We start from the raw sequence: 18,626 nt of genomic DNA, 5'->3' as shown, positions 1-18,626 counted from the left end.
GTGGACATTCCAGGATTCCTTCCCATCTGGTTGGCCAGATCCATCTATCCTGATAGCTGACATCATAGCTAGCATGAAACTCACACTATGCACAGGCAGCCAGCCACCCAACTGCTTGGCTCTGCTTGCACCTCTAGCCACTGCTGGGACTGCAGTCTTCTCACCCAGGGGCAGATATCTCCATCACCCTACCCCATCTCTTCCTTCTCTTCAAATCTCCCCCACATGCTCCTAACATCATCCCTGACACCCCTCCCCCCCTCCCCCCTTCGGTTTCTGAGGTGTCTGGTGACTCTGGCTCTCCAACACAGAGTCAACTAATGGCTTCTGTTGTCCTGCCCCTCCCTGCATCGTGGAGGAGAAGAGAGGAGGAGAGAGAGGGAGGTTGAGAGAAAGTGAGAGAGTGAGGCTGCAGCCCTCCACTAGTGTCCCCAGAGGCCCCTTGCTTGCCTGCCCTGCCTGCCTTCCTGCTGCTCAGTGCAGCTGTGGTTCAGCACCAGAACCCTGACCAGCTGGGATCGCAGCTCTGCCAGACAGCAGCAAGTGGACAGCTACTGTGTGCGTGGTGGAAGAGGCTTCCTCGCTCTCAATGTTTATGCCCTATTAGGTGAACTATACAGCTGCTGCCATCAAGTGCTACAGTATCTACAACATCCTGCTGGCAATAAGGAGATCCTTTCATCACTCAACCCACGATGGCTGTGGCAGCGGGCACTTCCCTGGCATCAGCCCTGGCCCTGGCACTACCCCTGGTGCTCACCTTGCTCTGCCTGGCACCGGTGCCTACTTTGGGAGGATGCCCGTCCGCGTGCCGCTGCTCTTTTGCCATGCTGCAATGCTTGGAGACTGATGGCATCACTAGCATCCCGGCGTTGGCACCACAAGAGAGTGAGAACGTGACAGAGATGTGAGTGCACTTGGGTTGGGTGGCAGGCTTGATTGGACTCAGTACTTGTGCATGTGCCTCTGAGTGTGTGTGTGAGTGCATTGGATTCATTCACGTGCCTTGGGTGTTGGTGTGTGCATGACTTTCTCATGTTCAGCTGATCAATTTGTTCATTTGGCTCAATTTGGACTGGGAGTACAATAAGTTGCATCTTGAATGGCCAATTTGTATGTTTATGGTTTAGAATAAACATTTGTTAGATGTTACATTTTCAGATTGTTTTGCCTTTGTTAAGTGAGACAGAGCCATTACGAAGTTGCTTTGAGCTTGTTACAAAGTTTGACATACTAACACATGGCATGCTAAAGTTCAGTCGAGGTGATGCGCTTGAATATATCTTTTCTTAATCAAGTGATGTTGTGATTGTGGTTTTTAACTTTTATACAATTCTGCATTTTGGTACAATGTATGTTGAGTTTTCACTGGCAAGCAGTGAAGGAAATTCTTTCTGTTATTGAAAAAAACGGAACTAGAATGTATAGCCTTGTACTACAGTCAATGCACTATGATGTGGGTGGCTCTGGGACAAAGGCTCTCACTCGGATTCTTAATTCTGTTATTAGGGCCAACTTCACTGTTGTGTACTGTACGACTCCATTTCTATTTCTTTATATTTTGTACGGCTATATATTCTTTTAGAAAGTGAGTGCAATTATGCAATGTATGTGCTTAGTATTCTTGAATCTCATTCAAAACATATTGAAATATTTTTTCCTGAGGAACTGAGTTTACACCTGCAGGCAGCTTTATAAAGACTTTGAAACCATTGGTGTAAAATAAACAGTGATTCTATGTACAACATATACAGTCACTGCTTCCTTTACCACTCCAATAGTTTCATGGTAAACTCACAAAAACATTAATGTGCATAGATGGACATTCCAAAAACATGTATTCACTAGTGGAGTGAATCAAGGCTGTGTGTTTTAAAATTGCTTCTGTTTAATTTGATAAGGTACATATGATGTCACTGAGAACACACATTGAAACGCTGATATTATGGGATGCTGTCATTGTGTTGACGAAGCCTAGTATAATCACTGCTTTGTAATACAGGTCATACTACAGCATTTTGTCACCTTTCAAAGCCCCACCTAGCTTGTGAACACACAATCAGTCAGGGAATGTGGTTTAAAGTCGCTGTGCCTTGGGCCTATACTTCCTCCTTGATAATAATCATTGGTACTATCACGTTTTTAAAGATTGATTGATTATTAATAATTTAATATATTTTAATTTAAAAACATCCCATAAAAGTATTTAAATGTTATTATTAACAACGGCCATTCCGTGAATCCATGAGCTCATTAAGAAATACTGGTTTCGACTGGTTTCGTCACCGCCCCAAAATCCCACATGCATACAGGTGATTAGACAATGCACTAATTTGCCTGCCTAGTGCCTGCACATGATTGCATAAGATGCAGATTGCAGACAGATATGAGAGATATGTACAAATATGTTTATGCATATGCATGTGCATTTCTGTCAATAAATATATCAATCAATCAATCAAACCAAAGCCAGACCACTCTGGTGATGAGGCATCTGTGAAAGTTCCCAAACAATGTTTTTTAAATGGAATGCTGTTCGACCCAAAGAGATCCTTTGCTGGGTCTGGAGCTTGATTTCTGTCCATTATGGTGATAGGATCCTACAGTAACGCTATGCTTTTGTTGAACGTAAACTTGATGGTTCACATATAGCATTTTATGTGCAGGAAAAGCAGTGCCAATAGCACTTTATGAGTGGACCAATTTATCCACTGGACCACCGGTACTTTGTCCCACAGCAAACAATGACATTCCATGAAAACAAAGCTGCTTCTTCGTTGTGATCAGCTGGCTCAGACAAAAAGCCATCCATGTCATTAGGACTTTTGGGAAATATTTGAACTTTCTCAACTTTTTTCTGTGCACTTTTCTGACGTTTTCCACAGGGTTTGAATGTAATATAATCTGTGGCGGTTGAAACAATGCTGTGTGAACGTGTCCTGATAGTTAAGGAGGAGCAAGGGCCTGTCTAATGTGCAGGTGTAATGTATGTGACACCATCCACTCTATTGAGATTCACCCATTTGCCAGAGAAGTGGGTTATTTGCAATGTCAAAGGAGAAATACACAATTTGAATACACATTTTAAGCACTTAGGACAGTATTGTATAGTCTACAGACGATTAAAGAATAAAAAAGGTGACGTAGAGGAACATTATTCCAAGCGCTTTTTTTGTAAATGAAGTGGCACTTCCATCCAACCTAAACCTAATGACACGAAATGTCATTTGTTTTCCGAGACAATGCAAATTGCTACTTGCTATTCTTAGAGGGCTGCTCTGCTCTCTTGCAACTAACTATAGCAGACTCAAACGAACCAAAATGTCAGTGTTGTCTATTCTCCAGATCAATTAGCACTTGTTAAAGAAAGAACCATCTGTGAAAAGTTACCTGCGGCCTAACGTGTTCGGCTGACCTCTGGGAGAGGCTCGACATTCTCTGAACCAGTCAATCAATAAGTGAGCAGGGCCTCTCTTGGCATTCGTTTACCGCGGCGCTCTGCATGCCAGTAAACGACAACACTTCGGGGTATTGGCAGCAAACACAGCCGATACACGGAACAAACAAGGGGCCATTAACTCTGGAACAGCAGCCGAAATTCATCATGTGCCGAGTTATAAATGCAATTTTGTGAATTGCCAGCCATTGCCCTCACCCAGGAACAATAGATGATATATCACCCACTTGACTCAATCCAATAACCCAAGGCCGATGGGTGATCCCGAGCCCACCTGCCCTGTAATCACATTACTGCTGTGTGGGTCAATCAGACATGAATACATATCTGTTTGTTCAGTGCAGCACAACACATGCAACTGCCAGCTTGAACGAATTTTACATGTTTAAATTGTGTGTCGTAAACAAGACATTACAGACCTTACAGTAGTTCAAAATATATATTTTCCCACAAATATTCTTTGTCCTTATGACTGTATCTGTGTTGTCGATCAATCAATCAATCAATCAATCAATCAGCCTGTCTGTGTTGAATCTGATTAATAGCACAAGTCACATTTTTACAATAGCCTTGTCAATGGACTTTGTTACAGTATCTGGCCATGACCCAGGTCTATTAGCCTCGGGTGGGTTGTATAAATCATGCCCAGGGGAGAAGTCTCCCCTCAAGACTTTCTGACATGGGTGTGGCAAAGTCGTTCCTTGTTTTTCCATGTGTCTAAAGGCCTTTGTAGGCAGATTCCGATTTTTTGCAAGAAAAAACGGACAATAAAAAGTTTAAAACAAACACATGGTTCTCTTAGTCCATCAGTGCAATTCATTCATTGTGCTTTTGCAACTATGCCTAAGCATAACTGTAACTGTAACCTCACAAAAAATTATGCCTAAATCTAACCTTGATCCGAACATTAACCTCACAAAAACTATGCCTAAACCTATCCTTAGCATCACAAAAAAGAAAGCTTTTCTATCAGAAAGGTTTTATGGTAGAAAGCCTTTCTATTAGAACGGTTTTCTGTCAGAAAGCGTGAAAAAAGAAGAAATAAAAGCATAAAAGCATTAAATTGACCTATAATCTTAATCCACTTGAACACCAAACTCACTGCTATGACCTGCTCTTGCATGCCATTTGAACCTCCTTTCGATCAGAAAGGCCTAAATTCTGCATAATCCTTTCATGTTGCTTGAAAGTTGCACTCAAAGCACAGAGAACATGCATGTCTATATTCTAGCACTACACTCTCCCCATCCCCTTAACAATCATGGTGCATAAACAATCTGCCTAAAAATACATTTGTGAGGACAAGGCCCTTGATCAATCCAATCCAGTTATGTCCTCAGAACAGTTCATGAAAAGAGTTTCTTATGGAGCTGGGAGAAACATCCGAGAACATTAGCTAAATTCTGACTTGATAAGTCTGATTTAGCTCTCTATTGAAACAGTTCATGAAAGGATGGTGACCTTGTACTAAGTAGTCGAAGTGCTGAATAGATCCACAGCACACTACTGTAGCTATCCTGAGGTATGTCTGGAAATGTGGAAAATGGCTTGTTCAAGAGTTTCCCCATCAACTATTTCTGCTTTGTGTTTTTTTCCATTTATTTTTTTATTTTCTTTATTCCTCACAGTACATTCTGTTTTGATATGAGATTAATGTTTTCTGTTTTATTTTGAGTTAGAAATCGAACATTCAGCACTGCTCTGCTCTATGTTTCTGGTTCAGAATACATGATTTCCGTTTATATTTCTGTTTAGCTTTTTCAATTATGTGTATTAGGTAATTTTCTTTCAGTCGAGGTAAAATTGAACATGTACACAACAACAAGCCGAAGGCCACAATGTTATGTTGCTGATTAGCCTCCCATTCCTTTTCTATCTTTTTAATCAGTTACATAGAGAATCAAGTTGGCCTGGAGAACCTCACAGAAATCGATCTTGTCAACTACAGAGAACTGAAGAACCTGTAAGTAGTGATGGATTAACCTATTGAAACACATGCTATTGAATGATAAAGTACATTAAAAACTGCAATGTTGTGGACATATTTTCAGTCAATGATACAGTATACAGTACACAGTATGTGATTCTACAGTGCATTGCCTTCACTGCACGATTACTCTTAACTTCATCACAACAATCAATTTCCTTTATGGCCCTTTCACTTTCAAAGCCACTATGAATTTACTGCTGTTCAGGTCAAATAAGCTACTTTTCAAATCTGAATAAGAGTTTGTGAAGAATGGCCTTTGTCCTCTCTTATGGGGGAAATTAAACAATGCATGTTTTTCAGATGTTGTACTTTCAGTGAAACTGTATTATTTCCCAGTGTCACAACAAGCCATTTTTTCCCTCGCACTGACTCTACATGTATTTGGAGTTTACATAATAATACTATACAGTACACTCAGCATTCATTATACATGTACGTAGCTGTATGCGTTTAATCAACATGCAATACATCATAGAAAACAGTTGACAAGTGTTCTCCATGATTCTGTTTCTTGCTCATTTCGGGTGCTATAAATAGTGATTTTTCCTCTTTTCCTCCTCTGTGTTTTGTTTGTTGTGCTTGCTCACGCTCCAGTACGGTGACATCCTGCAAGCTGCGGCACATTTCTGCCACTGCCTTCCAGCACAACGTCAAGCTCCAGTATGTGTAAGTGTCCTTGTCGCTACAACAGGATTATCTTTCATTCTTTCCCTTTCATGTCTTCTTGACCTGTGTTTGGGACAGCCTATTTGTTGCTGTCAATCAATGCAAAGCCAACTCTTTAATATAGGGCTGCAACTATCGATTATTTTCTTAGCGATTATTCGATCAATACATTTTTAAAGCCTGTAGGCTATCTTCACAATTAGTTTTTTATTTTTACCTATAATGTCATGCTCAAAATAGGGTTAGATTATGAATTGATTATTTTATTAAATGATCAATTATAGATTATTTTTTGTAATAGATTAAATCGATTAGTTTGATTAACTGTTGCACTAATATTTCAATCGTAGATATGGAGTAAACCAAGGCTGCTTTATAACCAGAATCATTTTACACAGCCAGTGTAACAACAATAAACATAGGAATTTGTCTTGGTGTCACTGAAACACAAATTGCATCATCGTGTACTGGAGCCATGGATTGTCACATACAATGCAAGGGGACATCACAAGACATATACAGTAGACTGCAGTACATAGCACTACTATGTAATTCAACATTTAACATTCAGCCACTATCACTGAGGTGATACAGTAGGTTGTACTGACATTATAGTTGCAGTTGTAGATTATGGTATGCATTCGGCAGTGCGTTAAGAGAAATGTATGATGGTTTATTATACAGAGTGTTGTACTAACATATCCTGGCAATATGTACCTCAAATTACTAGATATTTTGACCAGTGGACTCCCACTGAGCCGTGTTACAGTGGAAGATATTTACTATGATGCAATCCAATCTGCATTAGATCAGGTTTCGGTCTGATAGTATTTGCAAGGTGGGGCATGGCACACACTACAATCCGATGCCACAAAGTTTGGTTCTGTGGGTTTTTAGAAAGATTATATCTATGAAGCCTTTTTCCACAAAACAACCAGAAACCAAAGCCGTACTATATGTTGTTCTCAATTTTCATTATTTCTTTTCATAAAATTGCACTGTCTACCGTTAGATTTTCCGATATTGCCCAGGTTAAACAACAGCCAATAACATGCTCATCGCCCGTAACCATGGAAATGTGTCTGTTCATCAGCAGTCAACCCTTATCGCCACTATCTTGTCCTCATCATTTTACATGTCCGATGTTGTTTACCTGACAGACAGGCAGATTGTGAGGAGGGGAGCAGAGGGGGCCACCAGAGGGGGGGGGGGGGTCTGGAGAAATTGGAGAAGACATCCACCAGTCACCTTTTACTCGCTCACTTTGGCGGATTATCGACAACTGATGCATAATAAATACACTCCACTAAGGGTCCATTATCGCTTAATCAATATCTCACCAACGAGGAGAAGGGGTGGGTTGGGGCGCTTCTTTGGAATGTAACAGATGTGTCTTATATTAGGGGTCTCTGGCTACATCCAAAGTAAGTTGTGAACACGGGGGCCCTGCTACTGAAACCACTCTTTGTGACATACCATAACCTTCTTATTCCTTCTAACCACTTCATCCACTAGACCTCTGTCCTCCCCTCGTTAGATGTAAGCAGTGCTTGAGAACAGCTAAAAGACTGGGCTGCTATTCCCGGCTATGCTCCCCCCCTGTGGGCCTGGGGCAAAAATCGAGCTGGTAATGGATAAGCCCTTATGGCCAACCCATCTGACATGAACTTTTGGGAGCAAGGAAAACAAATAATTGAACCCTTGCTGGCCCCTGTCGGTCCCTGCCAGAGTGAATATGTATCGGCTTGCATGTGCATACTCCCCAGTGTGGCCCGCTGTCATCTTCTGAGGAGGTTTATTTACAGCTTTGGTTCCTTGGCTGTCTGAGGTACATTACAGAGTGGCTGTGGTGTTCTTTCAGCAACTTATGAGGAATGATAAAAGGCTGTGCAGCATAAACTTGTCAAAGGATTATTTTAAGACTTTATAATGCAGAGTTTTAGAATATTGATTAAGAATCTGGAGTAGCCACCATACTGGTATTATATTTGCCTTTAGAGAATTTAGTTTTTATTGCATTTTTTTTGGTTACATTGAAAGGCTGTATTGTTTGAGCTATTACAGTGAATTATGTTTCTGGTCATATAATTTATCTTTTAGACCAACACTATATAAAAATAATGAAACTAATTCAAAATAATATGAAACTACTTTTGCTTGAAAACATTATTTGGCTAATGCAGTTGTTAATTAGACCTCGCTAGTGTAGGCAGCATTGAGTATTTTTGCTCCCAGTAGCTTATCAGTGGCTCTCCTCCCAGAAGTGTTTGTGACTCTGGACTAATCACCTAATGTACTGAACACTGAGCAAACACAGAGAGGTGCGCCGGCGCTGTTTGTGAATGTCGCTCTTGATGTGAAATACTTGCCAGGGTAATTGATCAGGCCCCATTTGGATGCATTAAGGTTTTCCGCCTGGAGAGTAATTCAAGGCAGGTACACATTGTTCTGAAGTGAGTGATCGAATCACAGCATGACTCAACCGCTGAAGCCGACTTTATTCCTGCAATGAAAAAAAAAAAAGTTTTATACTGGATTCAACTTCTTCCTTAATGTAGAAAAGACAAAATATAATAACTATATCAGACAATTATCTTTACATATTCAGAATTACATTTTTGACAGTATTTGTCTAGCCTTTGTTTTTAGATTGTTTTCAGACAGACATCATTTCAAATTCTATATTTTCATGGTAAATAGATGGATGGGATATCAGATAGTCAGGACCTAGGGAAAAATAGTATCTGTCATGCTGTAGTATCTGTCTGACATAAATGGAATGAAAATGATTTTCCTCTAATGTGATTATATCATGTGTATTCCCTATCTGTCCCACAGGAACCTGGCATCAAACTCACTTGAACACATCCACTGGAAGGTGTTCCATTTTCTGCCTCTGCTCAACCTGTGAGTGAAATCACAAAGTATTTATTTTCCAAGTACAGTATATGACATGATGACGTTGTATAAAAAATAAAAACTTTCAACCAGAAACTTATGTTATGTATTAGGCTACTGCAGAAAGTACCAATATTTATTCTGATTTATTTCAAGATATACTCCCCCACCACCACTTTTGTCTCCAATGGTGGATATATCATCATTGGAAAGAAAACCATGTTGTTTTGACAGCATGATTTACATGACAGCGCAAGGCAGTTTTAGTTCTATATCACATTTCAACAACAAGGCAATTCAATGTGCTTTACACAGAACATCAAGCAAAGGAAACACAATGTAAGGGACCAGAGTTGGTCGGCAAGAGAGTCACCAGGAGACTTGTGGTTTTGTAAAAACATTTTTTTTCAATTAATTCTAGGCCCAAAACAAAAGAAGACAGAACTGAACTTTATCAGCCTGGTTCCAAACCATAGACCAGCTGATACGATACGGCTGATACGTAATCATGGTAAAACTTAATATCAAGACCGACCTAGCCAAAGTGACACATGAGGGGAAAATATATAGTGGGTGATCAAACCACTCTTAACACAAAGGGGAAGACAAAGAATAACATTTCAACAGACTACAAATAGCTACAACATAATCCACTACAGCACTAACTCATTTTAAATAAAGAAATTACGTACAACTGAAATACCAAAATACATTTCTTCACAATTGTAGTAATACATTCAAACTCATAATAAACCCCTGCCCCTCCCCATATGCACAGGGAACATGGTGCAGTCCAATTACTAATCAGCTCCTCATAAGCCAGGGGCGGACTGGGACCAAAATTCAGCCCTGGCATTTTGGTCCGAACCAGCCCACCACCCCAGGACCGTTTTGTCAAGGAGGGGGGGGGGGGGATGCAGCCTGAAAAGAAAAACGTGTTTCACTGTTTTAACCCAGCAAACCCAAATTACGCCACTGCTGTTAAGCATCCCAGCCCAAACATTAACGTCACTAATAATTGGGCCGTGCGACCCGGAAATGACCGTAATAATCGCAACACGGGAGCAAAAATATTTAAACCGGGCATATGCCCGGTATGCCAAATGGCCAGTCCGCCCCTGTCATAAGCACCTGTGAAGCAGCTGGTCTTTTCCGTAGTCAGGCATCTAAACTTCAGCACTCCTCCAACCTGATAACTCCACAAAATAAACTTAAATACAAATTAAATAACTCCTGATAAAACAACTTGGCCTTAACAAAATATAACTTAATGGATGTACACTGCAGTCCGTAACTTTATCACCAATAAAGCCATAAACAGTGTAGTGTATGTAGTGCTGAAAATAAATATAAACAAAATTAATAAACCAAAAAAAGAGTGTCCACCATGTTTTACCAACTTTGTGTGACTGCTGGTGTGGCCATCACATGTGGCCATCAAACACAATTATAAAATTACATTAATAAAACATGCATAAAACAAAAAAAGTAACACTTTATAGATAGACATTTATAGTGCACAAGAGAAAAGGAAAGAGAAAACATAAAAATAGCTCAATCAAAGACAGAGGCATTTCCCAGGTGACCTGAGGGGTCTGGATGGATCATAATATAGTAAAAGATCAGAAATGTATTTTGGCCCTAAACCATTTAAAGCTTTATAGACCAACAGAAAGTTTTAACATCAATTCTTTGACACACAGGAAGCCAGTGTAAGGACTTAAGAACTGGAGTGATAGCCCCACTTTCTTGGTATTAGTAAGGAGTCGAGCAGCAGCGTTCTGAATCAACTGCAGTCGTCTGATTGATTTCAAGAGGATGAACGTACTAATTGTCCCACACAAAACAAAACACATTAGCCTACAGTACCATTAAATGGAGACAACGCTAAATTGAATTTAGACAGCACACTATACATAAATGCACATAAATACTCTACAAAGTACACAATCGATATCAATAAACACAAAACTACTCCGAGCAGCAGCACATACCCTCTGTATAGTTGCAGCTGTGTGGAGGTAGTTGAGGTAAGTGCATGGTTATACTGGTCCATAGATAGAAACGTTGCCACTTATTTCTGGAAAACTACTGTATGAACATTCTGCATATTCACCATATCAGTCTATCGCATCTGTCGATGCTGTGTGAATTTCTGACCAAACAATAAATCTATCATCTTTTGCTGTACATAGACACTAATATATTTGTTATCCTGAAAGTTAGACCACATATTTATTGGGAATGTTAAAATGTTTTTTTTTTGTTGTTAGCTCCTTCAAACAGTGATCATAAACAGATAAAACTTATCTACAGTAAGTTAGTTTTGGTTCCAAAAAGCCTTATGGAAATACTGCAGGAGCCTGGTTAAAGTTTGGGATGCATCATCATCAAACTTTTAATAGCTTCCTTTGAGATTCTCTGCCAAGCCTTAAAAACATCCTCTTGCACTTTCATTAGGGATTATGACCCAGACCTACAATACTTTTCTAGAATAAATAATTATGGACCCTTGGTTTTGGAGTGACTGTCTTTTACAGAAGCTAATGTACAGTAGCTCTACTGTAAATGGACAATTTGGTGGTTGATGTTTTGGGGTAGCTGAACTCAGGCTCTGGACTTTTTTTTCACTCTTCTTTTTAAATGAGATTGTATTGCATTCTGTTGGCACATAATGAAAAATATACACACAAAGGTCATGAACAAAATAATGTGCAGAAGGCACAATTATGCAGGTAAAGATGAAATTCAAATTGGAGTAATAATTAAAAGAAAACAGCCATAACTCTCACACTGATGGAACTTTGTAAGCTAAACCTTTTAGGGTTCTTTGTGATTGAGTCTGTTTAAAGATAGTTGTAAAATATCCACTTGCTCATTTTATATCTACAATTCAATTCTCATCTAATAACTTCTTTGTTGATAAAATGAATACCACTCAGTTTATGGTAACCTGAAAGTCTGTACTTTTGATCAGTTGTATTGAAAATGTACTGTGTCACAATTCAATGTTATGTCTCCTGAAATGGATGGGTTCTATGGGAGATGCACAGTGCTTCATAATGTCAGGACAGGAGACCTAGTGATGGTACTTTGTTCACCCTTGATATTTCTTTCTGTCCTTGTTCAGAGTTTTGAGGGACAACCCTCTCCTTTGCTCATGCGATATCCATTGGCTCCAGCAGTGGCAGCGAAACGAACGAGGAGACCTGGATAATCAGCCATTGTCTTGCTTCTCCAATGACCAGGAAATATTGCTGAACTCCTTAGCGATGGATAACTGCAGTGGGTGGATTTTACATCATTTTGTCCTATACCGTACCTGTATTAACAACTTAAACCCTATACAGTATACTTAGTTGATCAGAGTCCCCCAGGGCTTTATACTTGATCCCCTCTTTTCTTCCCCACACCAGCGATTCTCAACCTGTGGGCCGGGGTCCACCGGTGGGCCGTGAAGTTATTGCAAGTGGGCCCCCAAATAATTGGCAAAAGATTATTATTTTAATGATAACATAAAAGTTATATTATATTAATATTATATTAAAGGTAATATAACATTACAGACAACATAATGTAAAAAAAAAAGTGCTCATGGTGTTTTTTCTTCACAATATTGAAAACGATTTAAGTTTTTTATTGTGATACTACAGTATGTTTGTTCCATTGTCATCGATTCAACCCTGAACACAATCGATTGATTGATAAAAAAAATAAAATGCCAATTGGCTGCCTTCCATGGCAGCTGAATGTGGTCAGATAGGTGGGCCGCGAAGTGCAAACACTTTCAAGAGGGCTCTGATTGAGTAAAGGTTGTGAACCGCTGCTCTACACTAAATCTCTTTGGCGAAAATAGCTGATCTACAAGCTCACAACGCGTTGTGAGTTTATAGATCAGAAATGTTCACCCAATGGTCGCCCCCCAGAATAACGACACTAGGGTTCATGTGGTTAAATGTTGTTGGTAGTATGAGACTGAATAATGACATTTCTTGCCATCTTGCTGCTCTGATATGCTGCTGCTCTACTGCTGCTTTGTGCTCTGCTCAAGTTGTTTTTGCTCCCAGTGCCACCACCCCAGCATCCACCTGTGTGCTCCGTTTCTATGATTCCCTTATGGGGGTCTAATTAATTCCCTGTAAGATCTATTTGGCAAATCATTTCATGCTTACAGGGAATGAATGAAACGAGACAGAGCCTTGACACCAAATATGCTTATAAATATTTATGCTCAATATATTTATATTTATGCTCAATAAATATATTTATTCAATCCAAGAGTTGTCTGACTGAACTAGGATTTAGGACTGCTTTGGTGATAACAGACTGCACGAATCTGCATTTTAGATGTATTTTCAATCCTCCATTTTCTTGTAAAGTAATGAATGTCTGTGGCCTCTGCTTCTTCCAATGATTAATCAAGTAAAATATGCTGAAACGAATATATAAATAATAATAACAATTATTATTATTAGGTGTAAAACACCTGAGTATAGGCACAACTCAGCTTCAGTTGAGAAAACAAGTTATTTTATTATTTTTAATCTTTCAAAAGGATAGTACTGTAATACCCAGGACAATTATTTTGATATTTATTATTTGGCAACATTGCCTAAGGCCTAAGCAACCGTTTCAGTATTGTGGTTTTAGCAACATCTGTTCCTGTTGCTGGGAGTTTTGCTATCTATTCAGGTCAACCAACTGCACCGAATCTAACAATGCACAATCATCCTGTGTCCATTCATATGCAGGTCTTCCAGAGGTGACTATTCTCCCTTCCAACAACAAAATCCAGGAAGGTGGCAACTTGACGTTTGAGTGCCACGTGACAGGGACTCCCACACCCAGTGTGAGATGGTGCACTGAACACCTGTCCTCCCGCTACTTTGTCCAGGTAGTGGAGGATATTCAGCATTCATAACATGCACTATCAATAACACAGCACTGTCAAATGGGTCTGTATTATCAGTTTCCCCAAAACATCTTTATTAGTGGAGATCAAGTCCCTCCATTTCATATTCATGGCAGATGATGCTATATGTTGCTGTGTTGGTGATTTATCGTTTGACCATGGAAATGTCTCATGGTAGTCAAACTACTAAAAACAATCTTAATATATGGTCATAAAGTTTTGTAACCACTTTCTACCTGGCATCCCTAATTTGCGTACAATGTCAGATACACAAATACGTTTAAATAGCATATCTAAAAGCTCGCAATGCGTGAGCTTGTATACATCGTCTATTTTCATTAGTTGTCATATGATGAAGGATATACGATTTGAGTGGTTAAGATTGTACAGTATCTCTTGGTTGTTTGTGTTTAAGGTAAGGTAAGGTAAGGTAAGGTAATCTTTATTACCTTGTTCTAATACAGTGGTTCTCAACCTGTGGGTCCCCACATGATTTTTGGGGGGGTCCCCAGATGACAGTGAAGTGACAATTTTAAGGACTTTTAAGACCTTTTTAATACCTAAAAAAAAGAGAAAAGAAAAAGACCCTTATTGAATCAAAAGTAATCAACAAACTATACTATAAAAACTGGTCATATATTGGCCAATTTGTCAAATAATAAGAAAGAGGCAATAATAATAATGTGAAAATAGCCAATTTACAAGCTCACAATCTGTTATTTTCACAACACATTTGTGGAACCGAGTCAAACTAAATTTAATGCCTCAACTCCTACTGTACATTCAAAGTGTAGTCAGGGTGGGGGGTCCCCAGTTCAAATGTGATTATTTTGGGGGGTCATGGCTTGAAAAGGTTGAGAACTACTGTTCTAATAGATCAATAATCACCTAAAATATGCTTTTAAGCAAGGTGTTTCAAGGTAAAACATAAAATGTGCATTGATTCCTGAAACTACGAAATAATTGTTACTGTACAATTACATGTACAGTATGCTATAGTGGTCTGTGCTTGATATGCATTGACATATTGATTCACGTCATGGACAGTTCTGAAAATGTCTCAGAGATCCATGCATTGTTATTATTGGCTATGCTGACGATCATTGTACTTACTGTATTCTCTATGGGCTATTCCAGGAGAGAATTTATGGCTCCACCTTCGAGCTAATTCTCCATCTGATTGAGGTCTCTTCTAGAGACAACCTCCACAACCTCACCTGTGAGGCTGAGAACCAAGCTGGGCCTGGGGAGGAGATGGTGCAGTTGGACATTGAATGTAAGTGCCTGCAAAAAAACAGAACAACCAAAATAAAAATAAAAACATTCTTGGGGGTTCAAACCTGAACCTAGTAACCTACAGTTCATTTTCTACGACTGATTACAATATGTGGTTTTAACTTGGAGCCTTTTATTTTTTTGTATTTTTTTTTTATAACTTGAGCTGGAGTGTGACCTTTACCTTTGACAATTTCAAACGAAAAGTGAATTATCTCCTCGTACAGTCAAATGATCAATTCCCACCAACCAAGTTTCATGAAAATCCACCCATCCATTCTTAAGTTATTTTGTTCACAAACACACATACAGGAATACACACAGACAGGAGTGATTACAATAAGCCACCAAAGTGTGGTGTAAATTGTCCACCCAAATAAGGAATTCCGCTTCCATCGCCTTGCCAGACTAATGGGAAATATACTGTAGGAATACATAGTGACTACTTTACTTGGATTTAATATAGATATCTTTGATTGTTAATGTGATACTGTATGAATGGAAATGGAATGGAAATCACTAGCATTACCTAGCTTAGTGTTTCAGTATACAATGTAATTTTAAATAACGGTTCAATCATGATCAGATGCAGATGGGGGAAATATCCCAATCAGTTATCAATTAGCCAATTATTTCACCACACTCAATGCACATTCGCATGACGCATGTGCACCAGTTAAAAAATAGACAGACAGACAGACAGACAGACAGACAGACAGACAGACAGACAGAAAACTGGAACGAGAAATGTGATTCATTTTGGACATAGGTGTATGAAATAATGGAACCAGAAGCCCCCCAAAATAACAGCATTCGGTGGTCTACACCCTGCCATGCATGCATGGGGGCAAGGTACTGTAACTACAGCAAGCTCACAGGCTAAATGAAAGCTGTCAGCCTTAATGGAGGTTAAGGCGAGAGCACACTGTGTCCATTTTTCTATTGCAGGCAGGGTGGACAGCCACAGCAAAGGAAACACTCTGCGGTGAATTCTCATGAATGGCCATCTAAAAATAAGCGTACCCTATATTGCCAAGCTTCTGATGGAAAGTTCAGACATCAGTCACTCTGACAACTTCTAAGAAGTGTTAAAATGAAGCTGTGCTGTAGTTATATGTTGCAATGTAAAGAATAATAATTAAAAAAATAAGAGAGCAAAAAAGAAAGTATCCTTATCTCACCCAGGCACGGAAGAACTCCTTCACCTCATGTATTGTACTTCTGATTACAGTTTCAACTTGACCCTGGGGCCCTGTTGTTGTTTTCCACACATCTGTCCATTAGTGCAAGCTTACAGTTCAACAACACTGAGGAATGACAGCACCCACTGGCCCCACACAAAACAACACAGAGTGCATTAGTGATACATTACCGAAAAATATTGCCCAAACAGTATCATATAACAACAACAACTCAGTGACACTCTTTGGGAAATAAAGCCAAAAAAGAATAGGGGCGCCAATCAACAGAACCCAAATGCATGAGCATCAAGGGACAGATAATGAGCATCAGGAAAGGGGCTGATAACTGTACAAAGATCTGATTTGATCCTGAGCTAATGGATATTTCCCTCCTACTCCGGAAAAGCCTCTTCATCCACAGTGATTGGCAGGCAGTAAGTGCGTTAGCACAGCTAATCTATCAACATCAGCCCCCCTGGTAGATGGACACTCGTTAACCGCTAGTCCTTTAATTACCCATAATTACCTCCCTGAACAGTGGGTGTTTACTGGGCTCCCTGAGTCTGCAGGCTTTCTGAACCATTGATTCACATGCCTGCTCTGGCTTCCCTCTTTAATACAAGAGTGAATTAATTATTCTGAATTATGCCCGTCACAATGTTACTCATCATTTCAAAATGAAAGGACTTCAGAATAGATCATATTGCCATTTCAGCACTATATTTTGGAGTATATTCAAGTTGAAACGACTAAAGCTCAAGCTAAAGCTCATAACTTAGCTTTAGCATAGATTAATCCCATAACCTCATCAGTCTGTGATTTCAGGAGTTCAGGTTTTAATGTTATCCCAGTAGACTAGAGGTTTGAGAGTGTCAGTTTAGATCATCCAGGACCAGGCTGACTGGAATCAAGGGTCAGAGATATGTACAAGGGATTCCACCCGACCAATTTAGTCTTGGCACACTACCAAGACAGAATTGCCCACTGCCAAGACTAAACGTCAGAAAAGTATACCACAGTGGCATAATGTCGTTGTGTTTTCAACCTTGTAGGCTACGTGAGACCAACCTGTCACACGACATATACCCTCACAGGAGAGCGTGCACTAGGGCTGAATGATCATTATCATGTTGTTATCGACATACAAACATGCAATTAACATTGCAAAAGGCAACGGACATGGATTATATACATTTTACCCACTTGTCCTTCATGTACAGTAAAAGCCAGCCAATCACAAACATCCCTTCACGCTCCAAGTGTGTTTCTTAGTTTGTTTCAAGTTCAGCTCTTTCCCTGAGTGTCGTGTAGACAAATGTTCAAGACTATTAACTCACATGGGTACATTATGGGACCTGCTCACTCGCCTCTCACTGAAAAGCACTTCATCAAGCCATAGAAAAGTAAGCACTTATTTCCAGTCGCTGGAATTCAAAATACACACACACACACACACACACACACACACACACTAGCATATGCACACACGCATGCATTGCACGCACACCACAAGGTCTGTGTGCAGGGACACATAATATTATCGCTGCAGCAAATTTGTCTTTTGAACTGACATGAAATAATACACTCAAGATCAAGAAACACTCCAAATGTATAAAACTCCTAGCCTCGTTCCAGACCATAGACCCCGCCTACTCTCTGAGTGGCTCCACGCAGCTTCAGGCTGATAATCAGGCTATAAAACTCCCTTACCTTTATAATATAATTTCAAGTTGCAATCATCGTCCTTGAACTTGGAGAACATCAATTAGAGAACTATGTAAGTCAGCTTGAATGGCCAAATCTTTTTTATTAATCAAATCTCCCGGACAACTTGTGGGGAAGTTTAAGTTCCAAGACTAACTATCCAACTATTTCTGGTCTGGCCACTGCGTAAATCCATAAGGCTACACAAGAGTGGCTGTCCCATTCGATTCCTTGTCATCTTTGATTAGCGTCATCAGATAAAATACTCTCTCAAAATGAGCATTGGATACAGGCAGAGTAAGAAGTCTGATGACACCAAACGTTAATTCCTGAAAAACTGCTTTCGTCCAGCATCTTCAAATGCATAATGCATAAAATAAAGTTGTGTTTTTTTGTGGTATTTCACACACAACACAAGGAGCTGTAGCAAGTAGCAACTCATAATGTAATAATGTCTCAAAATGTAATAACGGTTCATAATGTAATAATCAGCTCATCAAAATGATGAGTGCATAACATAACAGATTTTTGCATATTGTAATA

The 18,626-nt window shown here is 39.6% G+C and overlaps 1 protein-coding gene across 1 annotated transcript in view; it reads left to right on the top strand.

The window, feature by feature from the left end:
* Positions 1 to 695: 695 nt before the first annotated feature.
* ntrk1 (neurotrophic tyrosine kinase, receptor, type 1) overlaps positions 696 to 18,626 on the top strand; it is a gene marked incomplete at both ends in the record, with an annotated part of 37,060 nt that continues 19,129 nt past the window's right edge. The window contains 7 exons of the mRNA XM_084052479.1: positions 696 to 907; positions 5,346 to 5,420; positions 6,042 to 6,113; positions 8,952 to 9,020; positions 12,142 to 12,296; positions 13,763 to 13,905; positions 15,061 to 15,199. Of these exons, the coding sequence (XP_083908605.1) occupies positions 696 to 907; positions 5,346 to 5,420; positions 6,042 to 6,113; positions 8,952 to 9,020; positions 12,142 to 12,296; positions 13,763 to 13,905; positions 15,061 to 15,199 (865 nt within the window). The remainder of the gene's footprint in view (positions 908 to 5,345; positions 5,421 to 6,041; positions 6,114 to 8,951; positions 9,021 to 12,141; positions 12,297 to 13,762; positions 13,906 to 15,060; positions 15,200 to 18,626) is intronic.

The sequence above is a fragment of the Gymnoscopelus microlampas genome, assembly GCF_963454915.1.
Source record: "Gymnoscopelus microlampas genome assembly, chromosome: 3".
NCBI lineage: Eukaryota > Metazoa > Chordata > Actinopteri > Myctophiformes > Myctophidae > Gymnoscopelus > Gymnoscopelus microlampas.
The sequence above is the reverse complement of the archived record's forward strand: the minus strand, read 5'-3'. Positions and strand labels throughout refer to the sequence as shown.